This window comes from Rhinatrema bivittatum, chromosome 3, assembly GCF_901001135.1.
Source record: "Rhinatrema bivittatum chromosome 3, aRhiBiv1.1, whole genome shotgun sequence".
In the NCBI taxonomy this organism is placed as follows: domain Eukaryota; kingdom Metazoa; phylum Chordata; class Amphibia; order Gymnophiona; family Rhinatrematidae; genus Rhinatrema; species Rhinatrema bivittatum.
In genome coordinates this window covers 248,567,487-248,589,529 of record NC_042617.1, presented here as the reverse complement: position 1 = coordinate 248,589,529, position 22,043 = coordinate 248,567,487, and the positions used below count along the sequence as shown (strand labels likewise).

At 46.2% G+C, this 22,043-nt stretch overlaps 1 protein-coding gene across 1 annotated transcript in view; it reads left to right on the top strand.

Moving 5' to 3' along the window:
- GPATCH11 (G-patch domain containing 11) overlaps positions 1 to 22,043 on the top strand; it is a 1,168,394-nt gene that overhangs the window by 30,336 nt on the left and 1,116,015 nt on the right. The window contains exon 4 of the mRNA XM_029594426.1: positions 8,745 to 8,865. Within this exon, the coding sequence (XP_029450286.1) occupies positions 8,745 to 8,865 (121 nt within the window). The remainder of the gene's footprint in view (positions 1 to 8,744; positions 8,866 to 22,043) is intronic.

Here is a 22,043-nt window from a genome sequence, read left to right as displayed (position 1 = left end):
GGAAGAATACCTGCTGAAAGTGAGGGAGGCGAAGAAAGAAACCAGGAAAGCAAAAGGTCATACGGAAGAAAAAATTGCCAAAGAGGTAAAGCGAGATGACAAAACATTTTTCAGATATATCAGGGAAAGGAGGAAGGCCCGAAGTGGCATAGTGAAATTGAAAGGTGACAAAGAGCAAAGTGTGGAAAGAGGAAGAAATGGCAGAAATATTAAATACTTCAGTTCAGTGTTCACTAAAAGACCCTGGAGAAAGACTATTGCTGATTGAAAAGAGTGTAGATGGGGGTGGGGTAGACGAAACTCCATTTACAGAAGAGAATGTATGGGAAACAGATGGATTTGGAATTTTGGCACCCCTAGGCGCTGTTGGTGCTGTTGCCCCCATCATTCCCCTTTCCTTCCAAGTTTGTCAACAGGACACAAAAGGTCTAACACACAGACTCCTCGTTTTCTGTGGCAGCTCATGGGTCGATTCTATATCAAAAATTAAAAAGTTCTGAAGCAAATTGGCAAACATTTCCATCTTTTGTATTACATTATAAAAATTGGTTTTACAGTATATTTATTAGTATAATTTTTATTTTTATTTTTATTAGTGAAGAAAAGTGATCTCAAGAATCAGTACAGGAAATGGACCTCAGAGTTGGGAAGATAAAGGGAGAAGGATTAGGAAGGGAGAAGAGAAAGGGGGAGGAGCGTGAGAAGGAAAAAGGACTAGGAATGAGGAAGAAGGGAGATGGGCAAGATTAAGAATCTGGGGGATCAAATTCCACGATCAAGGGAGGGAGGATTTGAATTGCAGTGGGTGGGGAAGAGAGGAGGGAGGTGTCCCTACCATGCTCTGGTCCTGTTCCTCCTTCATTTCCTCTAACATTCCACCCAATATGGCATACACATACCCACTTGGCACCAATCCCTTCTCTCAGACAAAGACTGCATTCTACCCTTGTTCTCCTTTCTCTTTCACACACAGACATACACTCCCAGCTGATCCCCCTTTGCTCTATCTGCTGCAGGTTTGATCCTTTTCCTCTCCTGTTTTCTGCATGCTGCCTGGAGGGGCAGGGCTGATCAGGAGACAGAGTAGTGCTCTCTGCTGAATGAGATTCGGCACAGTTCAGAGGCAGCAAATTTTCAGCCAGCCTGCTGTTCCCCAGAAGTTTGCCGGGCTAAGCCCAGGCCTAGTGTGCCTATTGACAAATCCAGGCCTGATGGGAAAAGCTAGGAAAACTGAAAGTGGATAAGGCACTGGGGACGAATGATGTACATCCTAGAATACTGAGGGAGCTCAGAGATGTGGTGGCAGGTCCGCTGAAAGACTTGTTCAGTAGATCCCTGGGAGCAAAATTAGTGCTGCAAGACTGGAGAAGAACAGTGGTAGCCTCACAAGAGTGGTAGCAAAAAGGAGGCTGGAAACTACAGGCCGGTTAGCCTAGTGGTGGGAAAATTAATGGAGATTCTGCTGAAGGAAAGGATAGTGAACTATCTATAATCAGATGGGTTGCTGGACCTGAGGCAGCAAGGATTCACCCGGGGAAGATCCTGTCAAACAATTCAGATTTTTTTTTTTTTAATTGGCTGACGAGAATTGAATCAAGAAGAGTGATCGATGTGATTTACTTGGATTTCAGCAAACTTCTGGTGTGCTCCTGCATAAGACACTTGAACAAAATAAGAATCTTTGGAGTGAGCTCCAAGGTAGTGACATGGATTGCAAACTGGTTGACTGACAGGAGACTGTGTGTAATGGTAAATGGAACCTGCTCTGAAGAAAGAATGGTGTTAAGTGGCGTGCCACACAGATCAGTTTTGGGACCAGTTCTGTTCAATATCTTTATGAGCGACATTGCAGGAGGAGTAGAAGGCAAAGTTTGTCTATTCGTAGATGTTACTAAGATCAGTAAATCAGTGGACATGCCTGAAGGAGTAGAGAGAATGAAAAGTGATTTAAGTAAGCTTGAAGAATGGGAAGGATTTGGCAGCTGGGATTCAATGCCAAGAAATACAGATTTATGCATCTGGGGTGTGGTAATCCAAAAGAACTGTATGTGATAGGGGGTGAAAGATGGATGTACACTGACTTGGAGAGGGACCTTGGGGTGATAGTGTCTGCCGATCTAAAGGCGGCGAGGCATTGTGACAAAGCGATAGCTAAAGCCAGAATGCTGGGATGCACAGAGGAGCTTGTACAGGTCCTTGGTAAGGCCTCACCTGGAGTATTGTGTTCAGTACTGGAACCTATATCTAAAAAAAAAGATGGAGGCGGTCCAAAGAAATATGACCAAAATGGTGTGGGGTCTGTATCAGAAGAATTATGAGGAGAGCCTGAAAGATCTGAATATGTATACCCTGGTAGAGAGGAGGTATAGGGGAGATATGATACAGACCTTCAGATACCTGAAAGGTTTTAATGATGCACGAACTTCCATTGTAAAGGAAACAGAAGAACTAGGAGTCACAAATTGAAATTCAAAGGGGAAGACTCAGAACCAACATAAAGAAATATTTTTTCACGGAGAGGGTGATGGATGGTGGGAATGTCCTTCTGGAAGAGGTGGGGAGGAAAACTGTAAACAAATTCAAAAGGGCATGGGATGAGCACTGGATCCCTAAAGGCTTGTGGATAGTGCATGGGGATAACCTTCACAGAGAGCATTTACTACTGTTCTGGCTCAGATAAAACATCTGTGTTTTATTATCCAGGCAGCTAAACTTCCCCCCAATCAGTCCTCATGACAGAGATTCTGTAAGTCTGAAATCCATTTATTGTACAAGTAAATACTACTCACAATTGTTGCATTTCAAATGAGAGCCCCAGGCAAGAATCTTTGGTAACTGGAGGTGAGGTAGGAAAAAGGAGAATGGAGTTTCTTGGGTTGCAAGGGTGAGAAGGTAAGAGGAATCTGAGGCTGATTTAGTCCTTAGAAGGCAATAAAGGGAAGGTGAAACCCAATCCGTTTCAGGGGGTAACACAGAGCGCTGCTACTCGGAAGCAAGCATGGAGCAAACTGAACTCTCGTCGAGAGCTTTTAAAGGAAACTCCTCCAAAAGCTAGAGGCAGGGGACAGGGTCCAATGGCAGCGAGCCTAAGAACCATGTAACACAGGGGGAGCATGAAGAGCAGTTCTTTGAACCTATAAGGCACTCTGGAAAACTTAAGTTAGATTGAGTGGGATTCAAGCTCTCCCTATGGTGAGAGAAAGTGGAGGGGGGAGGGGGCTGCTTAAAGGCAAAGGCTCACAGATTTTTATCACAGGTTACAAACAGTGCTTCTGTATTAAGAGTCCTCAGAAGGGAGGACTGCACTAAACACAGTTAAACTACAATATAGACAGATACAAACATGTACCCACTGCTGGGGACAGAACAACTACCTTTAACAGAAGGCATGGGGATTACTACCATTAACCAATTAGCCTTGATGCTTTTGATGCAATTGCAATCTTTACCTTTCCACCCATGGAGTATACCCTCAAAATCCCCCCAAAAAACACTTGCTCACCCCTATCAACCTGAACAAAATTTAAAACATATATTTTTTAATACATTAACTGAAGAAAATATTTTAATGTAGAAAGTGGGAGTTTCATACACAGCCAAACTTAGTACCATCCAGGTTACCGTGGCTTTTATCCTTAATCATTAACCACCAACCAACCACCCTTTTTACACGTTACACGCACCCATGTGCGTGTAACGGGGGTTACTCACATGGCCGGACCTGTTCTAAAATGTGTGCAGCGCATGCAAGGCCCGGCCGCGCGTGTAACCCCTGTTTTCCCCACGTGCAAGGGATTAAAATCAGGTATTTAGACAATAGGGGGGAGGGGATATTGGATTCTGATGACAGTCAACACTGGACCCCAACTTTTATGGTCTGGGGTTACTGATATGCTGACATTACAGATAAAGTACAGGACTGCTTCTATGGCCAAATCCAAAAGCAAAGCATATTCAAGCAGCATTGTCTGAATTAACAGACAGGCTGCTCATTACATAAGAATGTTGCTAGCAGTAATTTGCTATGGGTTGACAGTTGCTTGGTTTTAATTGTAAACATTACTATCCTTAGCATAAGGCATGGGGATAACTTGCACAGAGCGGTAGTTACTACCATAAGAAACTTGCTGGGCAGACTGGATAGACCATTGAACATTTGATCTTTTCTGTTGACAATACTATGTTAGTATTCAAAGTTTTTAAATCATGAGGACCTTACAAGACGGGGCTACTGGGCATCCAAATGGCAGATGGCATTTAATGTGGACAAGTGCAAAGTGATGCACATAGGTAAGTGAAACCCAAATTAAGCTACACAATGCAAGGTTCCACATTGGGAATCACCACCCAGGAAAAGGATCTAGGCGTCATCGTGAATAATATGTTGAAATCTCTGCTTAGTGTGTGGCGGCAGCCAATAAAGCAAATAGAATGCTAGGAATATTTAGAAAAAGAATGGAGAAACAAAACAGAGTATCATAAAAAGAAACATTCTTAAATACTGTGTACAATTTTGGTCACCGCATCTCAAAAAGGATATAGTTGCGATGGAGAAGGTTCAGAGAAGGGCGACCAAAATGATAAAGGGGATGGAACAGCTCCCCTATGAGGAAAGGCTGAAGAGGTTAGGACTGTTCAGCTTGGAGAAGAGACGGCTGAGGGGGGATATGATAGAGGTGTTTAAAATCATGAGAGGTCTAGAACAGGTAAACGTGAATCGGTTATTTACTCTTTCGGATAATAGAAGGACTAGGGGGCACTCCATGAAGTTAGCATGTAGCACATTTAAAACTAATCGGAGAAAGTTCTTTTTCACTCAATGCACAATTAAACTCTGGAATTTGTTGCTAGGGGATGTGGTTAGTGCAGTTAGTGTAGCTGGGTTTGGATAATTTCTTGGAGGAGAAGTCCATTACCTGCTATTAATCAAGTTGACTTAGAAAATAGCCACTGCTATTACTAGCATCAGTAGCAAGGGATCTTCTTAGTTTGGGTACTTGCCAGGTACTTGTAGCCTGGATTGGCCACTATTGGAAACAGGATGCTGGGCTTGATGACCCTTGGTCTGACCCAGTATGGCAACTTCTTATGTTCTTTAACTATCCACAGAGAGATGAACCTGGCAGAACAAATAATTACTAAGCCAGCCTATCTTCCAGTGTAACGGTAACTGACTATCTTCTAAAATTACATTTTACCCCAAACGCTTTTATGGGGATTTGTGAGATGAAGTTGCTTTGTCTCTTGCTAACTAGCCAGGGGGAAAAGCACTACCCCTCTTCCAACTCATATACCACCATCTTTTGACCTCATGGCAATGGAATAGAGAGCTGCGTTTGTGTAAGTTTGTTTTCCAGCTTACATTAATATACATGTTTCAGGGTTTAAATTGGCTTACAAGTCTTTCTTTTTTTTTTTTTAATTTTTTATTTATTGCATTTCTTATAATTATTACAAAGATACAATAGATACCAGGAAAACATAGTACTCAAAAGAATTTAAAGTGTCATACAATATCTACCCCGATATCATATCTTAACAAGGATAATAAAAGAAAAATTGGAAAACGTTGACATTAAGTAACAAATGGAGCAAAATTTAGGAATCTAATAAACTAGGTAATATTCCTCCTGGTACTCCATTTTCTATTTCTTATATTCCCATAATTACATCCCTCTGGGGTGTGTGTCGAGAAATGTTCTTAATTGTTCTGGAGTATTAAAAATATATGAATTTTGTTGATATTTTATAAAGCATTTGCAAGGGTAACGTAAGGAAAAAAGTGCCCCTCTATCTAGTACTTCCTTTCGGAGTGCAATGAAATGTTTTCGCCTTAATTGTGTTATTCGCGTGACATCTGGAAATATTCTTACCGGCGCTCCATAAAAATCTAGTTTTTGTTGAGTGAAATGAAGTTTTAACACTTCATCTCTCTCTGATTGAAAAAGGAACTGTACTAGCAAAGTGGATCTTGTTTCAATTTTGGATTCATATGATTTCTCTAAAAAATCAGTCAGGTTAAAACTTTCTGCTGGCTTTAAATTACTTTCCTCCTTAGTTTGTTGTAAATAGTAGATCTTAGATAATTTAGGCAGGGAATTTTCTGAATATTTTAGAATATTCTTTAAGTAACTATTAAAGAGATCTACTGGGGTAACCAGATGGACTTTTGGAAAATTTAATATTCTTAAATTCAGTTTCCTACTCAAATTCTCCATCATCTCTATTTTCCCTTCATGCTCTTGTATTGATTTTATTAAATTAACCTGTGTTTTCTGTAATCCTCCCACTTTTTCATCAATAATTTTAACATCTTTCTCTAACGTTTCTATTTTCCCTTGCACTGATACATTTTTATTCAAGACTTCCTGCACATTTAAAGTTAAATTGTTAATTGATCTCTGCATTTTCATGATCATCAGTCCCAATTCCTCTAAAGTGAGTTTCTTAGGTGTAATTTCCAATATTTCTTGACCAGTATTCCCCAAACCAACCTCCCCTGGATGTAAAGGAGTTCCGTTTCCTCCTGCTATGTCCGAGCCTTCCCCGATCACCCCGGACTTTTGTTCTTCATTGTCCATTGAGGCTCCTGTTGATTCTCCAACATCTCTAAGGGGATCGAGAGGGCCTCCTGATGTTGTTTTGGCAATCTCGGTTTCCATAAAAGGAGGATCCGGTTTCTCCGGGGCACCGGGGGTAAGAGATATTTCACTGGCCAAAGCGGCTAGGTCCTGCTCCTGGATCATGCCGCTAGCGGCCCCATCCGGTGTCTTTAATGAGGGAGTTTGAAAGCACTCAGAAATGGTTGGCTGATAAGATTTCACTGGCGTAGAGGTAACAGAAAGTTCTCTTAACTTAGCCTTTCTTTTAGAATGAGGCATGGCTATATTCTACGACTCGATCAACCATTTAATTACTGTGCCTTTGAAACAAAATAAAGTTCAAGAATGCTTTCAATTTTAACCCAGGAAGAAAGTTCTTTACTTATCTTGTCGCCACTTTCCAAGGTCACACTCTCCTCGGGGAAATTTGTCGTCCACTACCGTCCCAATCCGGACGAAGCCGGACAAAGCCGTGCGCGCCCCTTGACTGCGCGCGGCTTAACTGTCGCGCCGGCGGTGTCGCGCCGGAGTAGACAGAGTTTTCAAGTCTACCCGGCTCCTCCATCTCCGACGTCACCGACCGCCAATTCCGGAAGCAGGTAAGCAAGAAATCAACGGGCCTCTCAGGACGCCAATAGACCCCAAAGGAAAGTGTGGCCACAAGTCTTTCTTTTTGAAAACTTGGTGTTCCAAAAGTTCAGTATTAAATCCTTAAAGGCCCACAGTCTAGTAAGAATGTATATAGCTAAGAAAACTCTAGTCTCTGGCTAGCTCCACAAATGTTTATATTTATTTACAGAAGATAAGGAGGGATCTTCATTTTCAGTTTTTATTGTATTTTCCTTGCCAGTTTATCAGTGTTGATTATAACAAACAAAAGCGGGAGAAAAAGCTGTGGAAAAGGCCAACTTTGAATCAATCTTCTTGCTGCTTTATCTAGTTGTACCCCATTGCAAGGAATACCCAGCTACAGAAAGATGTAGCTCAGACTTTGTTTAGGTGCTGTTTTCTTTTGTTGTTAAACTCGTTAGCGTACATAGTAACGATGGCAGAAAAAGACCAAATGGTCCATCTAGTCTGACCAGCAAGTTTCTAACAATAGAAACTGCTGTTACATGCTGGTTACCCCCAAGCCTTATGTTAAGGGTAGCAATATTTACAATCAAAACCAAGCAACTGTCAAATTCATAACAAAATTACTGCTAACAATGTTTTTATGGTGTGAGCAGCCGCCTTCATGATTCAGGCAAAGCTGCTTGAACGTGCTTTGCTTTTGGACTTGGCCATAGAAGCAGTGCTGTGCTGTGCTTTATTCTGTGCTGTGCTGTGCTTTATTCTTAATGTCTTTGGGGCCCAGCATTGGACTGTCATATTAATCCAATTCCCCTTTTCTCTCCTGCTGTCGAATTGTAGAGCAATGTTGCAGTTGTCAAAAGCATCAAGGCTAATTGGTTAAGGGTAGTAATCCCCATGCTTTCTGTTAAGGGTAGTAACTGCCGCTCCATGCAGGTTACCCCCATGCACCCTTTTTTCTTCATCTCCAGTCTCTAGCCTTTAGGGATCCATAATGTTTATCCCATGCCCTTTTGAATTCGTTTATTGTTTTTGTCCTTGACACTTTTTCAAGAAAGGCATTCCAGGCATCCACCACCCTCTCCATGAAGAAATATTTCCTGATGTTGTTTCTGAGTCATCCCCACTGGAATTTCATTTCGTGACCCCTAATTTTACTGTTTCCAATGGAAAAGGCTTGAAATTTGTGTATTCTCAAAACCTTTCAGGTATCTGAAGAGCTGAATTATATCTCCCCTGCACCTCCTCTCTTCCAGGGTTTACATATTCAGATCCTTCAGCCTTTCCTCATAAGTCTTCCGATACCCCACACAATTTTGGTAGCCCTTCTCTGGCCAACCTCCTTCCTGTCTCTATCCTTTCAGAGATATGGGCTCCAGGACTGAACACAATACTCCAGGTGAGGCCTCACCAAGGACCTATACAAGGACATTATCACCTCCTTTTTCTTACTGGCTATTCCTTGTTCCATGCAGCTCAGCATTCTTCTGGCTTTAGCTATGTCACATTGCTTTGCTGCCTGTAAATGTTTGGATCTCAACAGCTGCTCACACTGGTTTCTGTCAACAGGCAGAAGTGGGATTGGCCATGAAGAACTTCAGAAACGGAAAGCAGAAGAGAAGCTGGAGAACTACAGGAGAAAGATTCAGGTCAGAAAAGAAGCAGAGGCGCAAGAAGCAGATCACTTCAGGTACCTATTAACTTGCGGGTTTTTTGTTTTGAAGTTTTTGATAATGCAGGGAAAAAAGACAGGGGCTGTAATCTCAGCACTGTTGCTTTCTGCGTAGTTTCTATTCCATTCCTGAACTAAGGGTACTACAATTTTTTTATGAATCCCTGCAACATGCCACTCATCACATGGAGCTAAAAACCGAGGTACTGCTGAGTCTTTTTGGTCTTCACTATTAGATGCATCTCGGTATCATACACCTAGAATACAGATATACTCTGAACATCCATACTTTACCATCCCCAGGGTTGTGATAAAACCCAAACTGCACAATTTTAACATACATATATCCATATTCAGCTGCTGTGCAGCTTGGCTAGCTAGCCGGATAAACTTGTCTGGCTAACTTAGCCCATATATTCAGCAGTGCAGCCATGCCACTGAACATATCCAGCTCTTTCAAAGTTAGCTGCATACAGTTTGTCTGGCTAACTTAAGGGCAGTCTTATGGGCTGACCAGATTTAGCCTGATAAGTTATCTAGTTAACTCTGAAAATCCAAGTTAGCTGGATAACTTATCCAGCTAAGTCTGCTCTTCTCCAGAACTCCCTCACCCCACCTACCACTTAGCCAGCTAACTATTTAGCTAGAATACTAGTTATTCCACGATCCCACAACTGTGACATCCTACTGACAGCTCTCAACCAATTGGGCTTCAGCCAGATTGTCAATGGTTCCACACATAAAGCAGGTCACACATTAGACCTGATTTTCCTCAATGATGGCCTATCAGCTGCCGCTATACCTTCCTGTGTCCCAATTCCATGGTCAGATCACTATAGTATTTCCGCCGAACTCCAAATCATTGATCACCCGAGAACTGTTCCCCCGACAACCATATTACAATACAGGAAACCGTGCTCCACAGATTTCCTCAGCAATCTGCTTTCAAAAGAACTGGAACGACTTGATCTCTCTGACGCACCCTCAGCCATTAACTCATGGATCAAGATAACCAGCGAGGTTGCCGATCAATCCTGCCCAATCATTACTAAAGCCTCTAAGCCACCCCAAGCCAACAGAAATCCATGGTACACCCCAGATCTTAAAAACATCAAACAAAAACTCCGCAACAAAGAGCTCCAATGGCGCAAGACCCCATCTACCAACTCTCTCTTAATCTACAAAGCCCACCTCAATACATACAGGTCTGCCATTCTCAAAGCAAAAAAAGATTTTTTCGCCAAAAAAATCCACAACTTCTCATTCGACTCTAAAGCATTATTTTCTATCGTATCATCTCTTACAAAACCCTCGCCCCCTATCATCCCAGATGAGCAAGCCTCCTGTAAAGCCAACGAACTCGCTATCTACTTTGACAACAAGATATCTAATCTACTCAAACCATTCGCCTCATCTCAACCTACAACACTTCCTTTCAGCTCCACTCTACCTAATAGGAGCTTTAGCCTTACAACATTTGAGACCCCTTCCGTAATGGAGATCGTAAACATCCTTAAAAAGCTAAAACCTTCTTCTCACCCGTTGGACGCCATACCCTCCAATCTCCTACTCTCCATTCCTAATACAATCTCTCAATCGTTAACAGACATCATCAATTGCTCTCTAACACAAGGCAAGGTTCCAGATCAATTAAAGCTAGCCATTCTAAAACCCTTACTAAAAAAACCTAACCTTCCTTCAACTGATCCTGCCAACTACCGTCCAATAGCCAATCTTCCCCTGATCTCAAGAGTGATGGAAAGATTTGTAAATAAGCAACTGTCTGATTACCTTGAAGAGAACAACATACTCTCCCCATTCCAGTTCGGATTCAGAAAATCACAAAATACTGAAGCCCTACTCACATCACTATCTGACACCATCCTTCTCAACCTGGAAAAAAAACAAGCCTACCTTCTCATTCTACTCGACTTATCCGCCGCCTTCGATACGGTCAACCACTCCATCCTACTGGAACGCCTAACAGACATCGGCATCCAAGGTGAGGCACATGAATGGTTCATATCTTTCCTTGAAGACAGATTCTATAAGGTCAGAATTAATAATAAAGAATCTCTCCCAATCAAATCAAACAGAGGAGTCCCACAAGGTTCATCCCTCTCCCCGACGCTCTTCAACATCTATCTACTACCTCTCTGTCATCTACTCGCCAACCTCAAACTAACATACTACATTTTCGCCGACGACGTTCAAATTCTTCTTCCTATCACTGAATCCCTGCAAAAAACCTGGGCACACTGGAATTGCTGCTTACAATCTATCACCAACCTGCTCACCAACCTCAACCTCATCCTTAACTCAAATAAGACAGAAATCCTTATTTCGCCAGATGAAAAACACAATCTCATCAATCCACAAAGCACACCACAACCCACTAATACACTCATAAATCACACCTCTTCCGTCAGAGACCTTGGGGTGCGGCTTGACAACCTATTCAACCTAAAATCTTTCATCCACAATACAACCAAGGAATGTTTCTATAAACTGCAAGTCCTCAAAAATCTGAAACCTCTTCTACACTTCAGTGACTTCAGGCTTGTAGTCCAGTCTCTCATCCTTACAAAATTAGATTACTGCAACTCTCTTCTCCTAGGCCTACCTGCTATATCTACCAAACCTCTACAGATGGTCCAGAATGCTGCAGCAAGACTTCTCACAAATTCAAACAAAAGAGCACACATCACACCCATACTCCAAAGTCTTCACTGGCTTCCCATAAAACACAGGATCACCTTCAAAACACTTATGATGATTCACAAGGACATCCACGGCATCGCCCACCTCAAATTAAGCTCTCAACTCCGCATTCAAACTTCTGCTAGACCTATTAGAAACGCCTACAAAGGAGCCCTATACGCACCACCGATCAAAACCACTTTAAGAAAACGCGCCATGTCCACAGCCGGGCCCAACCTTTGGAATTCGTTACCACCCGAGCTTCGCCAAGAACCCTCTCTCCAAAATTTTAAAAAACACCTTAAAACATGGCTCTTCAGACAAGCCTTTCCTGAATCTCAACATTACTCTGACACGGGTCAAAAGACATAACATGACACAAGGTAACCTCAGGACATAAGACATATCAGGACTTTAAGGAGACACTTGAGCACCCATCTCTTCCGTACCATACTCTTTAAGGAGTCACCCGATCCTTAAGGATCTTAGGAGACTTGATCACCTATTACTCCCACATCATATCCCGTTAATCCTGTTCCAATGCCTCACTCCCTTCCTGCCTACATACTCCTCCTTCCCTCCACCACTCAGTCTTACTCTCATAGCTACCTTATGCCCTATGCTACCACCACGCCTTATCCACTATGCAGCTGCATAATGACACTTCATTAAACGTATTTTGATATTACGCATACAGTCGCCCCAGTTGTTGTTCCCCTATTTATATATATTATGTTACTCTATGATGAAGCATTTCACTATATATTATTGTTGAACTGTTGACCTGTTCTATGTTTATTGTTTATTGCTCAATGTTCTATGTTTGATGTAACACCATAGCCGCGACAGTTATGTTCAATTGTAAACCGATATGATTTGATATCTTTGTTCAAGAATGTCGGTATAGAAAAATTCGAAATAAATAAATAAATAAATATTCAGCTAAGTGGCAGCCGTTCAATGGGGTCAGATATTCAGCCGCCATTACTTAGCCGGAAAAGTTAGGATTTAAATATCGCCCTCACAAAATGTTTTTCCTATGGTTAGATGCCTTTAATATACCCCTCAAAAAAAAAACTGAGTGGGAATGGAAAAGGAGGATAATTATATACCAGCTATTAACAACAACGTTCCCTGTAAGCTGTGGGCATGTGCGTGCACATATGGGTCATAAAACAAATGCACACAAGAAAAGGAAAACAGAATGGTGCATAAAAGAGCACTGTGCACAAATTTGTATACTATGTTGCACATGAAAACTGTTTCTTAGCATTTAGACAGGTGGATCCAGAACAAGTGGATTATGCACCTCTACCAGCAGATGGAAGTGGAGCAAAGCTAACATCATAGTATATATACCCCTGCAGTGACATCAGCCTGCCAGTATTCTCCAGCAGATGGTGGACTTGCATCTCCCCACTGGGGATTGCTTACAGTTTTTAGAAGGAGAAAAGAGGATTGAAAATTAATTTTCCCCACTCTCCTATGGTGATACCATATGGTTCCTCCCTCAGTTGAGAATTCTTGAGGTAAATTATTGGATCTATTCCTCAAATGAGTGTCTTGGTCTGGTAGCCGGTTTTCAGCTGGTGTGGACTTAGCTGTAAGAGACAGCTGAAAGGCAAGCAGTGCAAGAAACTGAGCACAGCGGTGATGGTATATGCCCTCTCCTCTCACAGCTGAAGACTGATTCTGTACTCAGCTGGGACAGGCTGAGCTCAGGTAAAGCAAAATTTTAAAAAAATTATAGTATTAATACAGAGGAGGGGATTCCTCCTCCCTCCGGTCTCTGTTCGCTGATCCGATGTTTATTCCTGCCTCCGGGGGAGCTGAGGGGCCATGGGCAGCCTGGCAGGTTGAGCAGCCTTTTGGCTAGGCTCTGCTATCAGGCTTCTTTCTTGTTCGTTGAGTGGTAGGCCGTGGCGGCGCTTTTGCACTTTTTTTTTTCCCTGCACATTAGGCAGCCCTCTTCAGATCCGTCAGTTCATGCAAGTGCGTCTGTCTGTGCATTCAGTTGTGCGTCCCATTTGTGCGGCTAGTTGGACGTTTAGTTGGGTGCTTGGTTGAGCATTCAGGTGATAAGGGCATATATCTGAGTTACACTATATGCACAAGCTGAGCAATGGGTGAGGTTCAAGGTCACATGCCTAAAATTTGGACATCTAGTTTTTTTGCAGCATGGATACAGCTGGATGCACACTTCTCAGGAACCTGTTTGTCTGTACTGATAGACTGATGGTGCTTACTAAGAAACCTAAGCACTTTACCCTGTTGTGCTGCTTGTCATATTCGGGCACCTCAGTCTAGTGTTCCCTCTAACTTGTGTCAGCACTGCTTGGAGGCTCAGGGGGAATTGCCGTCGTCTGATTTTACTAAGCCCAGTTCTTCCCAGCCTGATGTGGATCTGGGTAAAGACATGCCAGACGGGTCATCTGACTTTGGAGCTCCCCTAACTTGTTCGTTCCCTGTACGTACCAGGATCAGTCCAGACGGTGGGTTATGTCCCCCGTCCAGTAAATGGAGTCAGACAAGGCTTCGGAGGGTGCTGACATATTAACCAGTGCACCCTCTGTAAGAGCTCAGTATCTCTCTGACTCCAGCAGATAGGAGTAGGGGAACCTGATGCTTCCCCTGCATGAAGACTAGTTCCTTCAATTGTTTCTTTCTCTAAGTGTTTTCTGTTAAGGTTGGATCAAGTTAGTTTATTAAAAAAAAAAACAAGTTATAAAAGTAAAGGGAGGTTGGAAAGTTTGTGTGGCTTGCAGGCAGGGCTGCTCCAGTCACTTCTCCCCTCCTACTCCCCCTCTCCTTCCTCTTCTTGGGGTAAGTGGATCTCTTAAATTTGTTTTTGAAATTTTTCCCTTTTCAGCTTAGGAGCTGTGTTTGGGGTGGTGGAAGCTGGTGGTGCCAGCCTCTCCCCATTTTGCCGTCCACTGCCCCGCGGCCCGGAGACGCTCATTCCCAGGGGCCGATGCAGCAGGGAGGTGAGATTCCTCTGCTGCCTATCCGGGGCACTCAGGGGTAGCGGAGGTGTGCTTTCCCGCTCCCCGCGGCGATTCTTCCATCGATCAGGCCGTCCCGCTGCTCGGTCTGTGGCGAGCCGGGGTCGAGGCTTTCCAGAGAGGGCATTTGTTCTAGGTGCCTCCCTGGTGGGGAGGGCACCTCCGGGCCGCTAGACAACTTTTCTTCCCGCGACTCGGGCAGCGTGGGCCGGCCCCTTCGCCACTTTCAGTGGGAACGGCGGCCATCTTGAATCCTCCGGATCGCATTCTGCAGCCTTCAGGGGAGGAAGAGCAGGGATCCCTGCGACAGTCCCCCACCAATCCTGACGCCGGTTACTGCCTTCGGTGCCCGGGGCCCCCCGGATATCTCCTCGATCGCCCCCTCCCTGGGTCCCCCCACTTTTCTCCCCTGAGTTCATTGTGCTCATGCACAATGCCTACCTGCAGTGCTTGGAGGCTCCCAGGGCGCCCTTTCCGGATCCCCCCCCCCCCCCCGCCAAGACCCCACAGTTAGCGGATGCTCCACAGGGGACCCAGGACACAGCGGGGGGTGGTAACCAGGGACCTCCTATGGGGTCCCCAGGGTCCACTTTGCTCCACCCTCGCTGGGAGGGGTGGGCTCTTTCCCGGATCGGGGAGATCCTCTGGCTCATCCAGATGATACTCTCTCAGAGGCACAGTTAGATGGCGATGACCTACGGGTCCTCCGCATCTTTAGGAGAGAGGAGCTTGTGGATCTCATCCCTCAGATACTTCAGGAGTTGGATCTTGATTACCCGCCGACCCGCCAGGACCCTCTGCTCCAGTCGTCACTTCATCCGCCAAGAAGGGGGACCCTGTCTTAGTCTGTTTGCGCCCCCTGTCCCAGGCCTTTCCCACCCATCCCACCTTTCTGCAACTATTGGCCAGGGAATGGGATACTCCCGAATCCTCTCTTAAGATCGGAAGAGCCATGGAGAAGCTTTATCCCTTCCCGGAGGACTTCCTGGAGTTGCTCAAGGTCCCAAAGGTGGACTCGGCGGTGTTGGCGGTTACCAAAAGGACAACTAATCTGGTTACTGGTGGCACAGCCGTGCGGGACATCCAGGACAGAAAGCTGGAAGTTTACCTAAAGAGAGTCTTTGAGGTCTCGGCCCTGGGGATGCGTGCTGCCATCTGTAGCTCCCTCGCACAGAGGGCAATTCTCCGCTGGGTCCAACAGCTACTCACTTCACAAGTCTTGCCACCCAAGGAAGCGACCCAGGCTGACCGCCTAGAGTCCGCCATAGCATACGGAGCGGACACTTTGTATGATTTGTTCCATGTCCTGGCGAGATCCATGGTCTCGGTGATGTCGGCGAGGCGTCTCCTATGGCTTTGCAATTGGTCGGCGGATTCCTCTTCTAAGTCCAGCCTGGGCTCCCTCCCTTTCAAGGGGGCAAGTTCCTTTTTGGTGAGGATCTCGACCAGATCATCAAGTCTCTGGGAGAGAACGCGGTCCACCGGTTGCCCGAGGATCGCCAGCGGAACTTCAGGTCTTTTACTCCCTCCAAAACTCGATCCTGGGTGCAGCGTCGCTACTGGGGTTCCAGACAGGTGGGGCCCTGGATGCCTTCTTCCAGATATCAGTCTTGACCCCATTCCTTTCGTGGTCGCAGGCCCACTCGGGAGGGGACGAGTCGGGACCTCGTCCAAATCCACTCAGTGATGCTAGGCTCACCCACTCCTCAACCCCACGCATCGGAGGACGAATCTCTTGCTTTTACGAGGAGTGGGTCCACATCACCTCAGACCAGTGGGTCCTAGATATCTTAAGGAACGGCTAAGCGTTGGAGTTTGCCCACCTCCCAAGGGACAGGTTTCTCTTCTCACCCTGCGGTTCGAGTCACAAGAGACTGGTGGTACGACAGACCCTGGACAGACTTCAGAGCCTCGGGGGCCATCTCTCCCATCCCCTTTGGAGAGGTGGGCTTGGGCCATTATTCAGTTTACTTCGTCGTACCCAAAAAGGACAGGTCCTTTCGCACAATCCTGGATCTCAAGGAGGTCAACAAGTCTCTAAGGGTCCTCCATTTCCACATGGAGACGCTGCGCTCCGTGATTGCGGCAGTACATCAGGGGGAATTCCTCGCCTCTCTCGATCTGACAGAGGCCTATCTCCACATCCCCATCCTCAAGGCTCACCAGAGGTTCCTTCGCTTCAAAATTTTGAATCAGCACTTTCAGTTCCAGGCTCTCCCCTTCGGGTTGGCGACCACCCCGCGGACGTTCACAAAGGTCATGGTGGTAGTGGTGGCAGCCCTGTGACGCGAGGGGATCCTAGTTCACCCCTACCTGGACGACTGGCTTATTTATGCGAAGTCCTTTGCACAGGGGCAGTCGGTGGTCACCAGGGTCGTCCAATTCCTCCGTTCCCTGGGCTGGGTAGTGAATTTCGTCAAGAGCTCCCTTATCCCTTCGCAGTACTTGGATTTCTTGGGAGCATGTTTCGATACGCTTCAGGGCAAGGTCTTCCTCCGCCCGGACAAGGCCCAGTCCCTCCAGGAGCAGATACAGCGCTTTACTGTGTTACCAGCGCCCACGTCCTGGGACTATCTACAGCTCCTGGGATCCATGGCCTCCACGATCGATCTCGTTCTATGGGCCTTTGTGCACCTCCGTCCTCTGCAAGCGGCTCTGCTCTCGTGCTGGAAACCAGTCTCGCAGGACTACCAGCTTGTCCTTCCTCTCCCCCAGCTCACCAAGGACAGCTTGAGTTGGTGGTTGGACCTGCAACATCTGGCCCAAGGCATTTCCCTCGAGGTACCGGATTGGGTGGTGGTCACCACCGACGCCAGCCTCTCCGCCTGGGGGGCAGTATGCGACCGGAGCTCAGCGCAGGGGTAGTGGATGAAGGCACAGGCAACCTGGCAGATCAATCGGCTGGAAACGAGAGCAGTGTGCCTGGCCCTAATATACTTCCTACCCTGGTGCGGAATCGGGCGGTACGGATCCTCTCAGACAACACGACCACCATAGCGTATATCAACCGTCAGGGAGGCATGAGGAGCCGACACGTATCGCTCGAGACGGCATACCTGATGGCGTGGGCGGAGAAGCACTTAGCGCGCCTGGCGGCGTCACACATTGCGGGCGTAGACAACATTCAGGCAGACTACCTGAGTATCAGCGATTGGACCCCGGAGAGTGGTCTCTCTCCGAAGCAATGCAACTTCTCATTCATCGCTGGGGGCCACCTCGCCTGGACCTGATGGCGATGTCTCTCAACACCAAAGCATCACAATTCTTCAGCCGCAGAAGGAGTAGACGCTCTCGTTCTCCCCTGGCCGCACCACCTTCTACTCTGTTTTTCCCGCATGGCCTCTAGTGGCCAAGGTTATTCGGAGAATAGAGCTCCATCAGGGGCCCGTCATTCTGGTGGCTCCCGAATGGCCACGTCGCCCCTGGTTCACAGATCTGCTCCATCTAGCAGTGGATGGCCCACTTCGGTTGGGCCATCTTCATCGATTGCTCCATCAGGGACCAGTATTTTTTGATCTGGCAGAACGCTTCTGTCTTGCGGCCTGGCTTTTGAACGGTGCCACCTCGGCGCAAAGGATACCCTGATGCAGTAGTCTCGACTCTCCTCAAGGCCCGAAAAACTTCGACTTGGTCGCTTATGTGAGGGTCTGGAAAGTCTTTGAGGCTTGGTGCACAGCGCATGGTACTCATCCCACAAGGGCCTCTGTTCCTCAGATCCTGGCATTCCTTCAGGACGGTCTGGACAAAGGCCTCACCTACAATTCCTTACGGGTCCACGTGGCTGCTCTGGGCTCTCTCATTCAGTACGCAGATCATTCTTCGCTCTTGGTGTACAGCCTGATATTGCCCGTTTTCTCAAGGGGGCGAAGTATCTATGGCCCCCCGGTGAGGGATCCGTGCCCTTCTTGGAGCCTTCATTTAGTCCTTAGGACTCTGTCAGGTCCTCCCTTCGAGCCTCAGCGCAACGCCACCATCAAGGATCTTACGCTCAAGACAGCTTTTTCTGGTGGCCATTTGTTCCGCACGCCGCATCTCGGAACTTCAAGCTCTCTCTCTAGCCGGGAACCCTACCTCCGTTTCACGAACACCGGTGTGTCTCTACATACAGTTCTCTCATTTCTATCCAAGGTCGTCTCGACTTTCCACCTGAACCAGACGGTAGAGCTTCCGTCCTTCACAGCTGAAGAACCGAGATCTCTTCGTTTCCTGGATGTCAAACACACTCTAATTCGCTACTTGGAGGTCACTAATGACATCAGAGTCTCGGACCATTTGTTTGTCCTGTGGTCGGTGCCGTGAAAGGGGTCCCAGGCCCCGAAGACAACGATTGCGAGATGGCTTAAGGAAGACATAGCCTCAGCGTACATTGGTGCGGGTCTGACTCCTCCGCTGGGCGTCAAAGCCCATTATCTTCGCTCACAGGCAGCTTCCTGGGCTGAGGTACAGTCAGTCTCCTCCCAAGAGATTTGCCGGGCGGCGACTTGGAAGTCTTTGCACACCTTTGTGCGACATAATCGACTGCACCTACCGTCGTCCACCTCCGGACACTTTGGCGACCAGGTCATTTGAGCAGGGCTTTCAAGGGCCCACCCGGTGTAGGGAAGCTTTGGTACATCCCACCGTCTGGACTGATCCTGGTACGTACAGGGAAAAGAAAATTATTCCTTACCTGCTAATTTTTGTTCCTGTAGTACCAAGGATCAGTCCAGACGCCCTTCTCATTGGGTTTCTAGGGTCTTTCCTGCTCGATCTACTCTACTCATTCTGAAACACGTTGTTAATCTTCTCTTATGAGACTGTTTCGCGGTTCTTTCTGCAAGTTACAATTATGGCACGAGTTGCCTTAGTTTATGTTCTGTTATGGTTGGGGACACTTGATCCATTCTTTCTAAGTTATTATTCTGGCTTTGATATACTCTATACTGAGCTCTTACAGAGGGTGCACTGGTTAATATGTCAGCACCCTCCGAAGCCTTGTCTGACTCCATCTGCTGGATGGGGGACATAACCCACCATCTGGACTGATCCTTGGTACTACAGGAACGAAAATTAGCAGGTAAGAAATAATTTTTTTTTAGTGAGGGAAGATAGTTCAGTAGGCACAAGACAGGCGCCTCCTGAGTTTGGCATGGATCCCTCTGCCTTTTCTGAGTGGAAGTTTTTCAAGGATTGCAGTCTTTTTTCTTCAGGCGCAGTCCTCTACCCAGACCAATCTTACCAGATCAGACTTGCAGGTGATGAAATCCCACACACCTGGTGCTGTGGGCCATCGTAGGAATACGTCTAGATCGATGCCAGGACTTCCTGATAGGGATATGGATGGCACGGATGAGGAAGCCAATCCTTATTCCCTGGAGGAAGAGGAAATTCCTCCAGAATTGGAACCACACAGAACTATGTTATGGTTCTTTCATAAAGATGAATTGCCGGCTCTGATTTCTCAGATATTGAAAATGCTGGGAGTACCTGGGGCTGAATCTGTCTGAGTCAAAGAAAGATCCCATTTTGACTTTTTTGCGTAAAGCCTCATGATTTTTCCCTATAATGGAGGCTATTCAAGAATGAATAATTTTGTATATAATGCTTACCATGTAAGCACTTAAGTTTTCTGCTTATTAGAAATTGTTTAACCTATCCTTTACTCTAACAACCAAGTTCCACATTCCCTGTTATAATGTAATTTCTTGCTTCCATGGTTAACTGGTTTTTTCCCCCTAGTTCATTGTAAACTGGTACGATAAGACCTGGTCTTGAGCATCGGTATATTAAAAGAATTTAAATAAAATAAATAAATAAATAAATAAATTGATCTTGAGCGGGGCACCTCTGAAACAAATTTTAAAGGGGGTCGAGTCTTGAAAGGACTGTACCCCTTAGAGCCAGCTGCGAGAGAGCAATTACACTTTCTGAAAGTGGATGCGCTTGTGTATGCCATCACCAAGCAAACTACTATTCCCATAGAGGGAGGAGCGGCCTTGAAGGATGCACATGATAGAAGAATTGAGGCCATCCTTAAGCAAGCATTTGAAGCAATGGCAATGACTTTGTAGATAGTTTCTTGTTGTTCCCTGGAGACTCACTCTTGTTTACTTCTCTCTGAGGTGGTCTATGAATCTGGTATGAATTCCAGAGCAGTATTGGAACCAGCAGCTGCCTTTTTTGGCAGATGCGGGCTGCGATGTGGTCCGCACCTCAGACAGAGGGGTGGCTTCAGTGGTAGTGGCCAGGCATCAGTTATGGCTGAGAAATTGGTCGGCCGATGTGACTTCCAAGTCTAACCTTACGAAATTGCCCTTTAAAGGCTCGCTTTTGTTTGGGAGTGAGTTGGAGAAAATGGCCAATAAATGGGGTGAGTCCCAGGTTACTCGGATTGCCGGAAGATAAGAAGCAGATGCCTTGTTCCTTTACCATGAAAGGTCATTCTAGGGGATCCAAGTGTTTTCAAACCCACAGAGGAGCAACTTTTCAGAGGACTCTGCCTTGGGGTAGCTCTGTCCTTTCGTCCCAGACAGCCCAGACGAGGTGCAGGCTCAGGTAGTGGAACCCCCCCCAAGCCTCCCAATTAAGATATGCTGACCAAACCCCAGGAACAGGAGATAGGGGGATCGCATACCTCTCTTTTGTCAGAGGTGGGTCGAAATCACATCAGACCAGTGGGTCCTGGAGGTGATACGAGATGGCTTTGCACTGGAGTTTTACCCTGTTCCTCGGGATGTGTTCTTGGTGTCTCCCTGCCATTCCCCACAGAAGAGGCAGGCAGTGGAGTGTACATTGTCAAGGCTCCTCAGTCTGAGGGCTGTGGTTCCAGTGCCTGTGTCAAAGGAAAATACGGGCTGATATTCCATTTATTTCATTGTGCCCTAGAAGGAGGGCTCCTTTCGCCCCATTCTGGATCTCAAGAGGGTCAACTGACATTTTTGGGAGACTCATTTTCGCATGGAAGCCTTGCACTCGGTGATAATGGCCATGCAGTTGGAGAGGTTTCTGACATCCTTGGATTTGTCAGAGGTGTACCTGAATATCCCCATCCGGCTAGAGCATCATCACTTTTGAGCACTACCTTTTGGTTTGTCCACCATGCCCAGAACATTTTCCAAGATTATGGTTATGGTGGCAGCTGCATTGAAAAAGGATGCGATTCTGGTCCACCTGTACTTGCAAATTCAGGCCAAGACTCTGGAAGAGAGCCTCCTGGTGTCGCGCAAGGTGATCTCCTTATTAGATTGGCTTGGTTATGTGGTGAACCTGGTCAAGATCAGTCTTCAGCCTTCCCAGTCGCTAGAGTATAATCTGTGTTTGTTTCAGCATGAAACAGTACAGGGTGTTCCTGCTGGAGGGTCATATTCAGAAGTTGATGATGCTGATGTGTCTATTGATGAACATAATACTTCCGAGCAGTGTGGTCCTATCTACAGATGCTTGGATTGATGGCAGTGACCATGGAAGTCTACTGGGTCTACTGGCGACTTCTCGCACTGCAAAAGTTCCTCATTT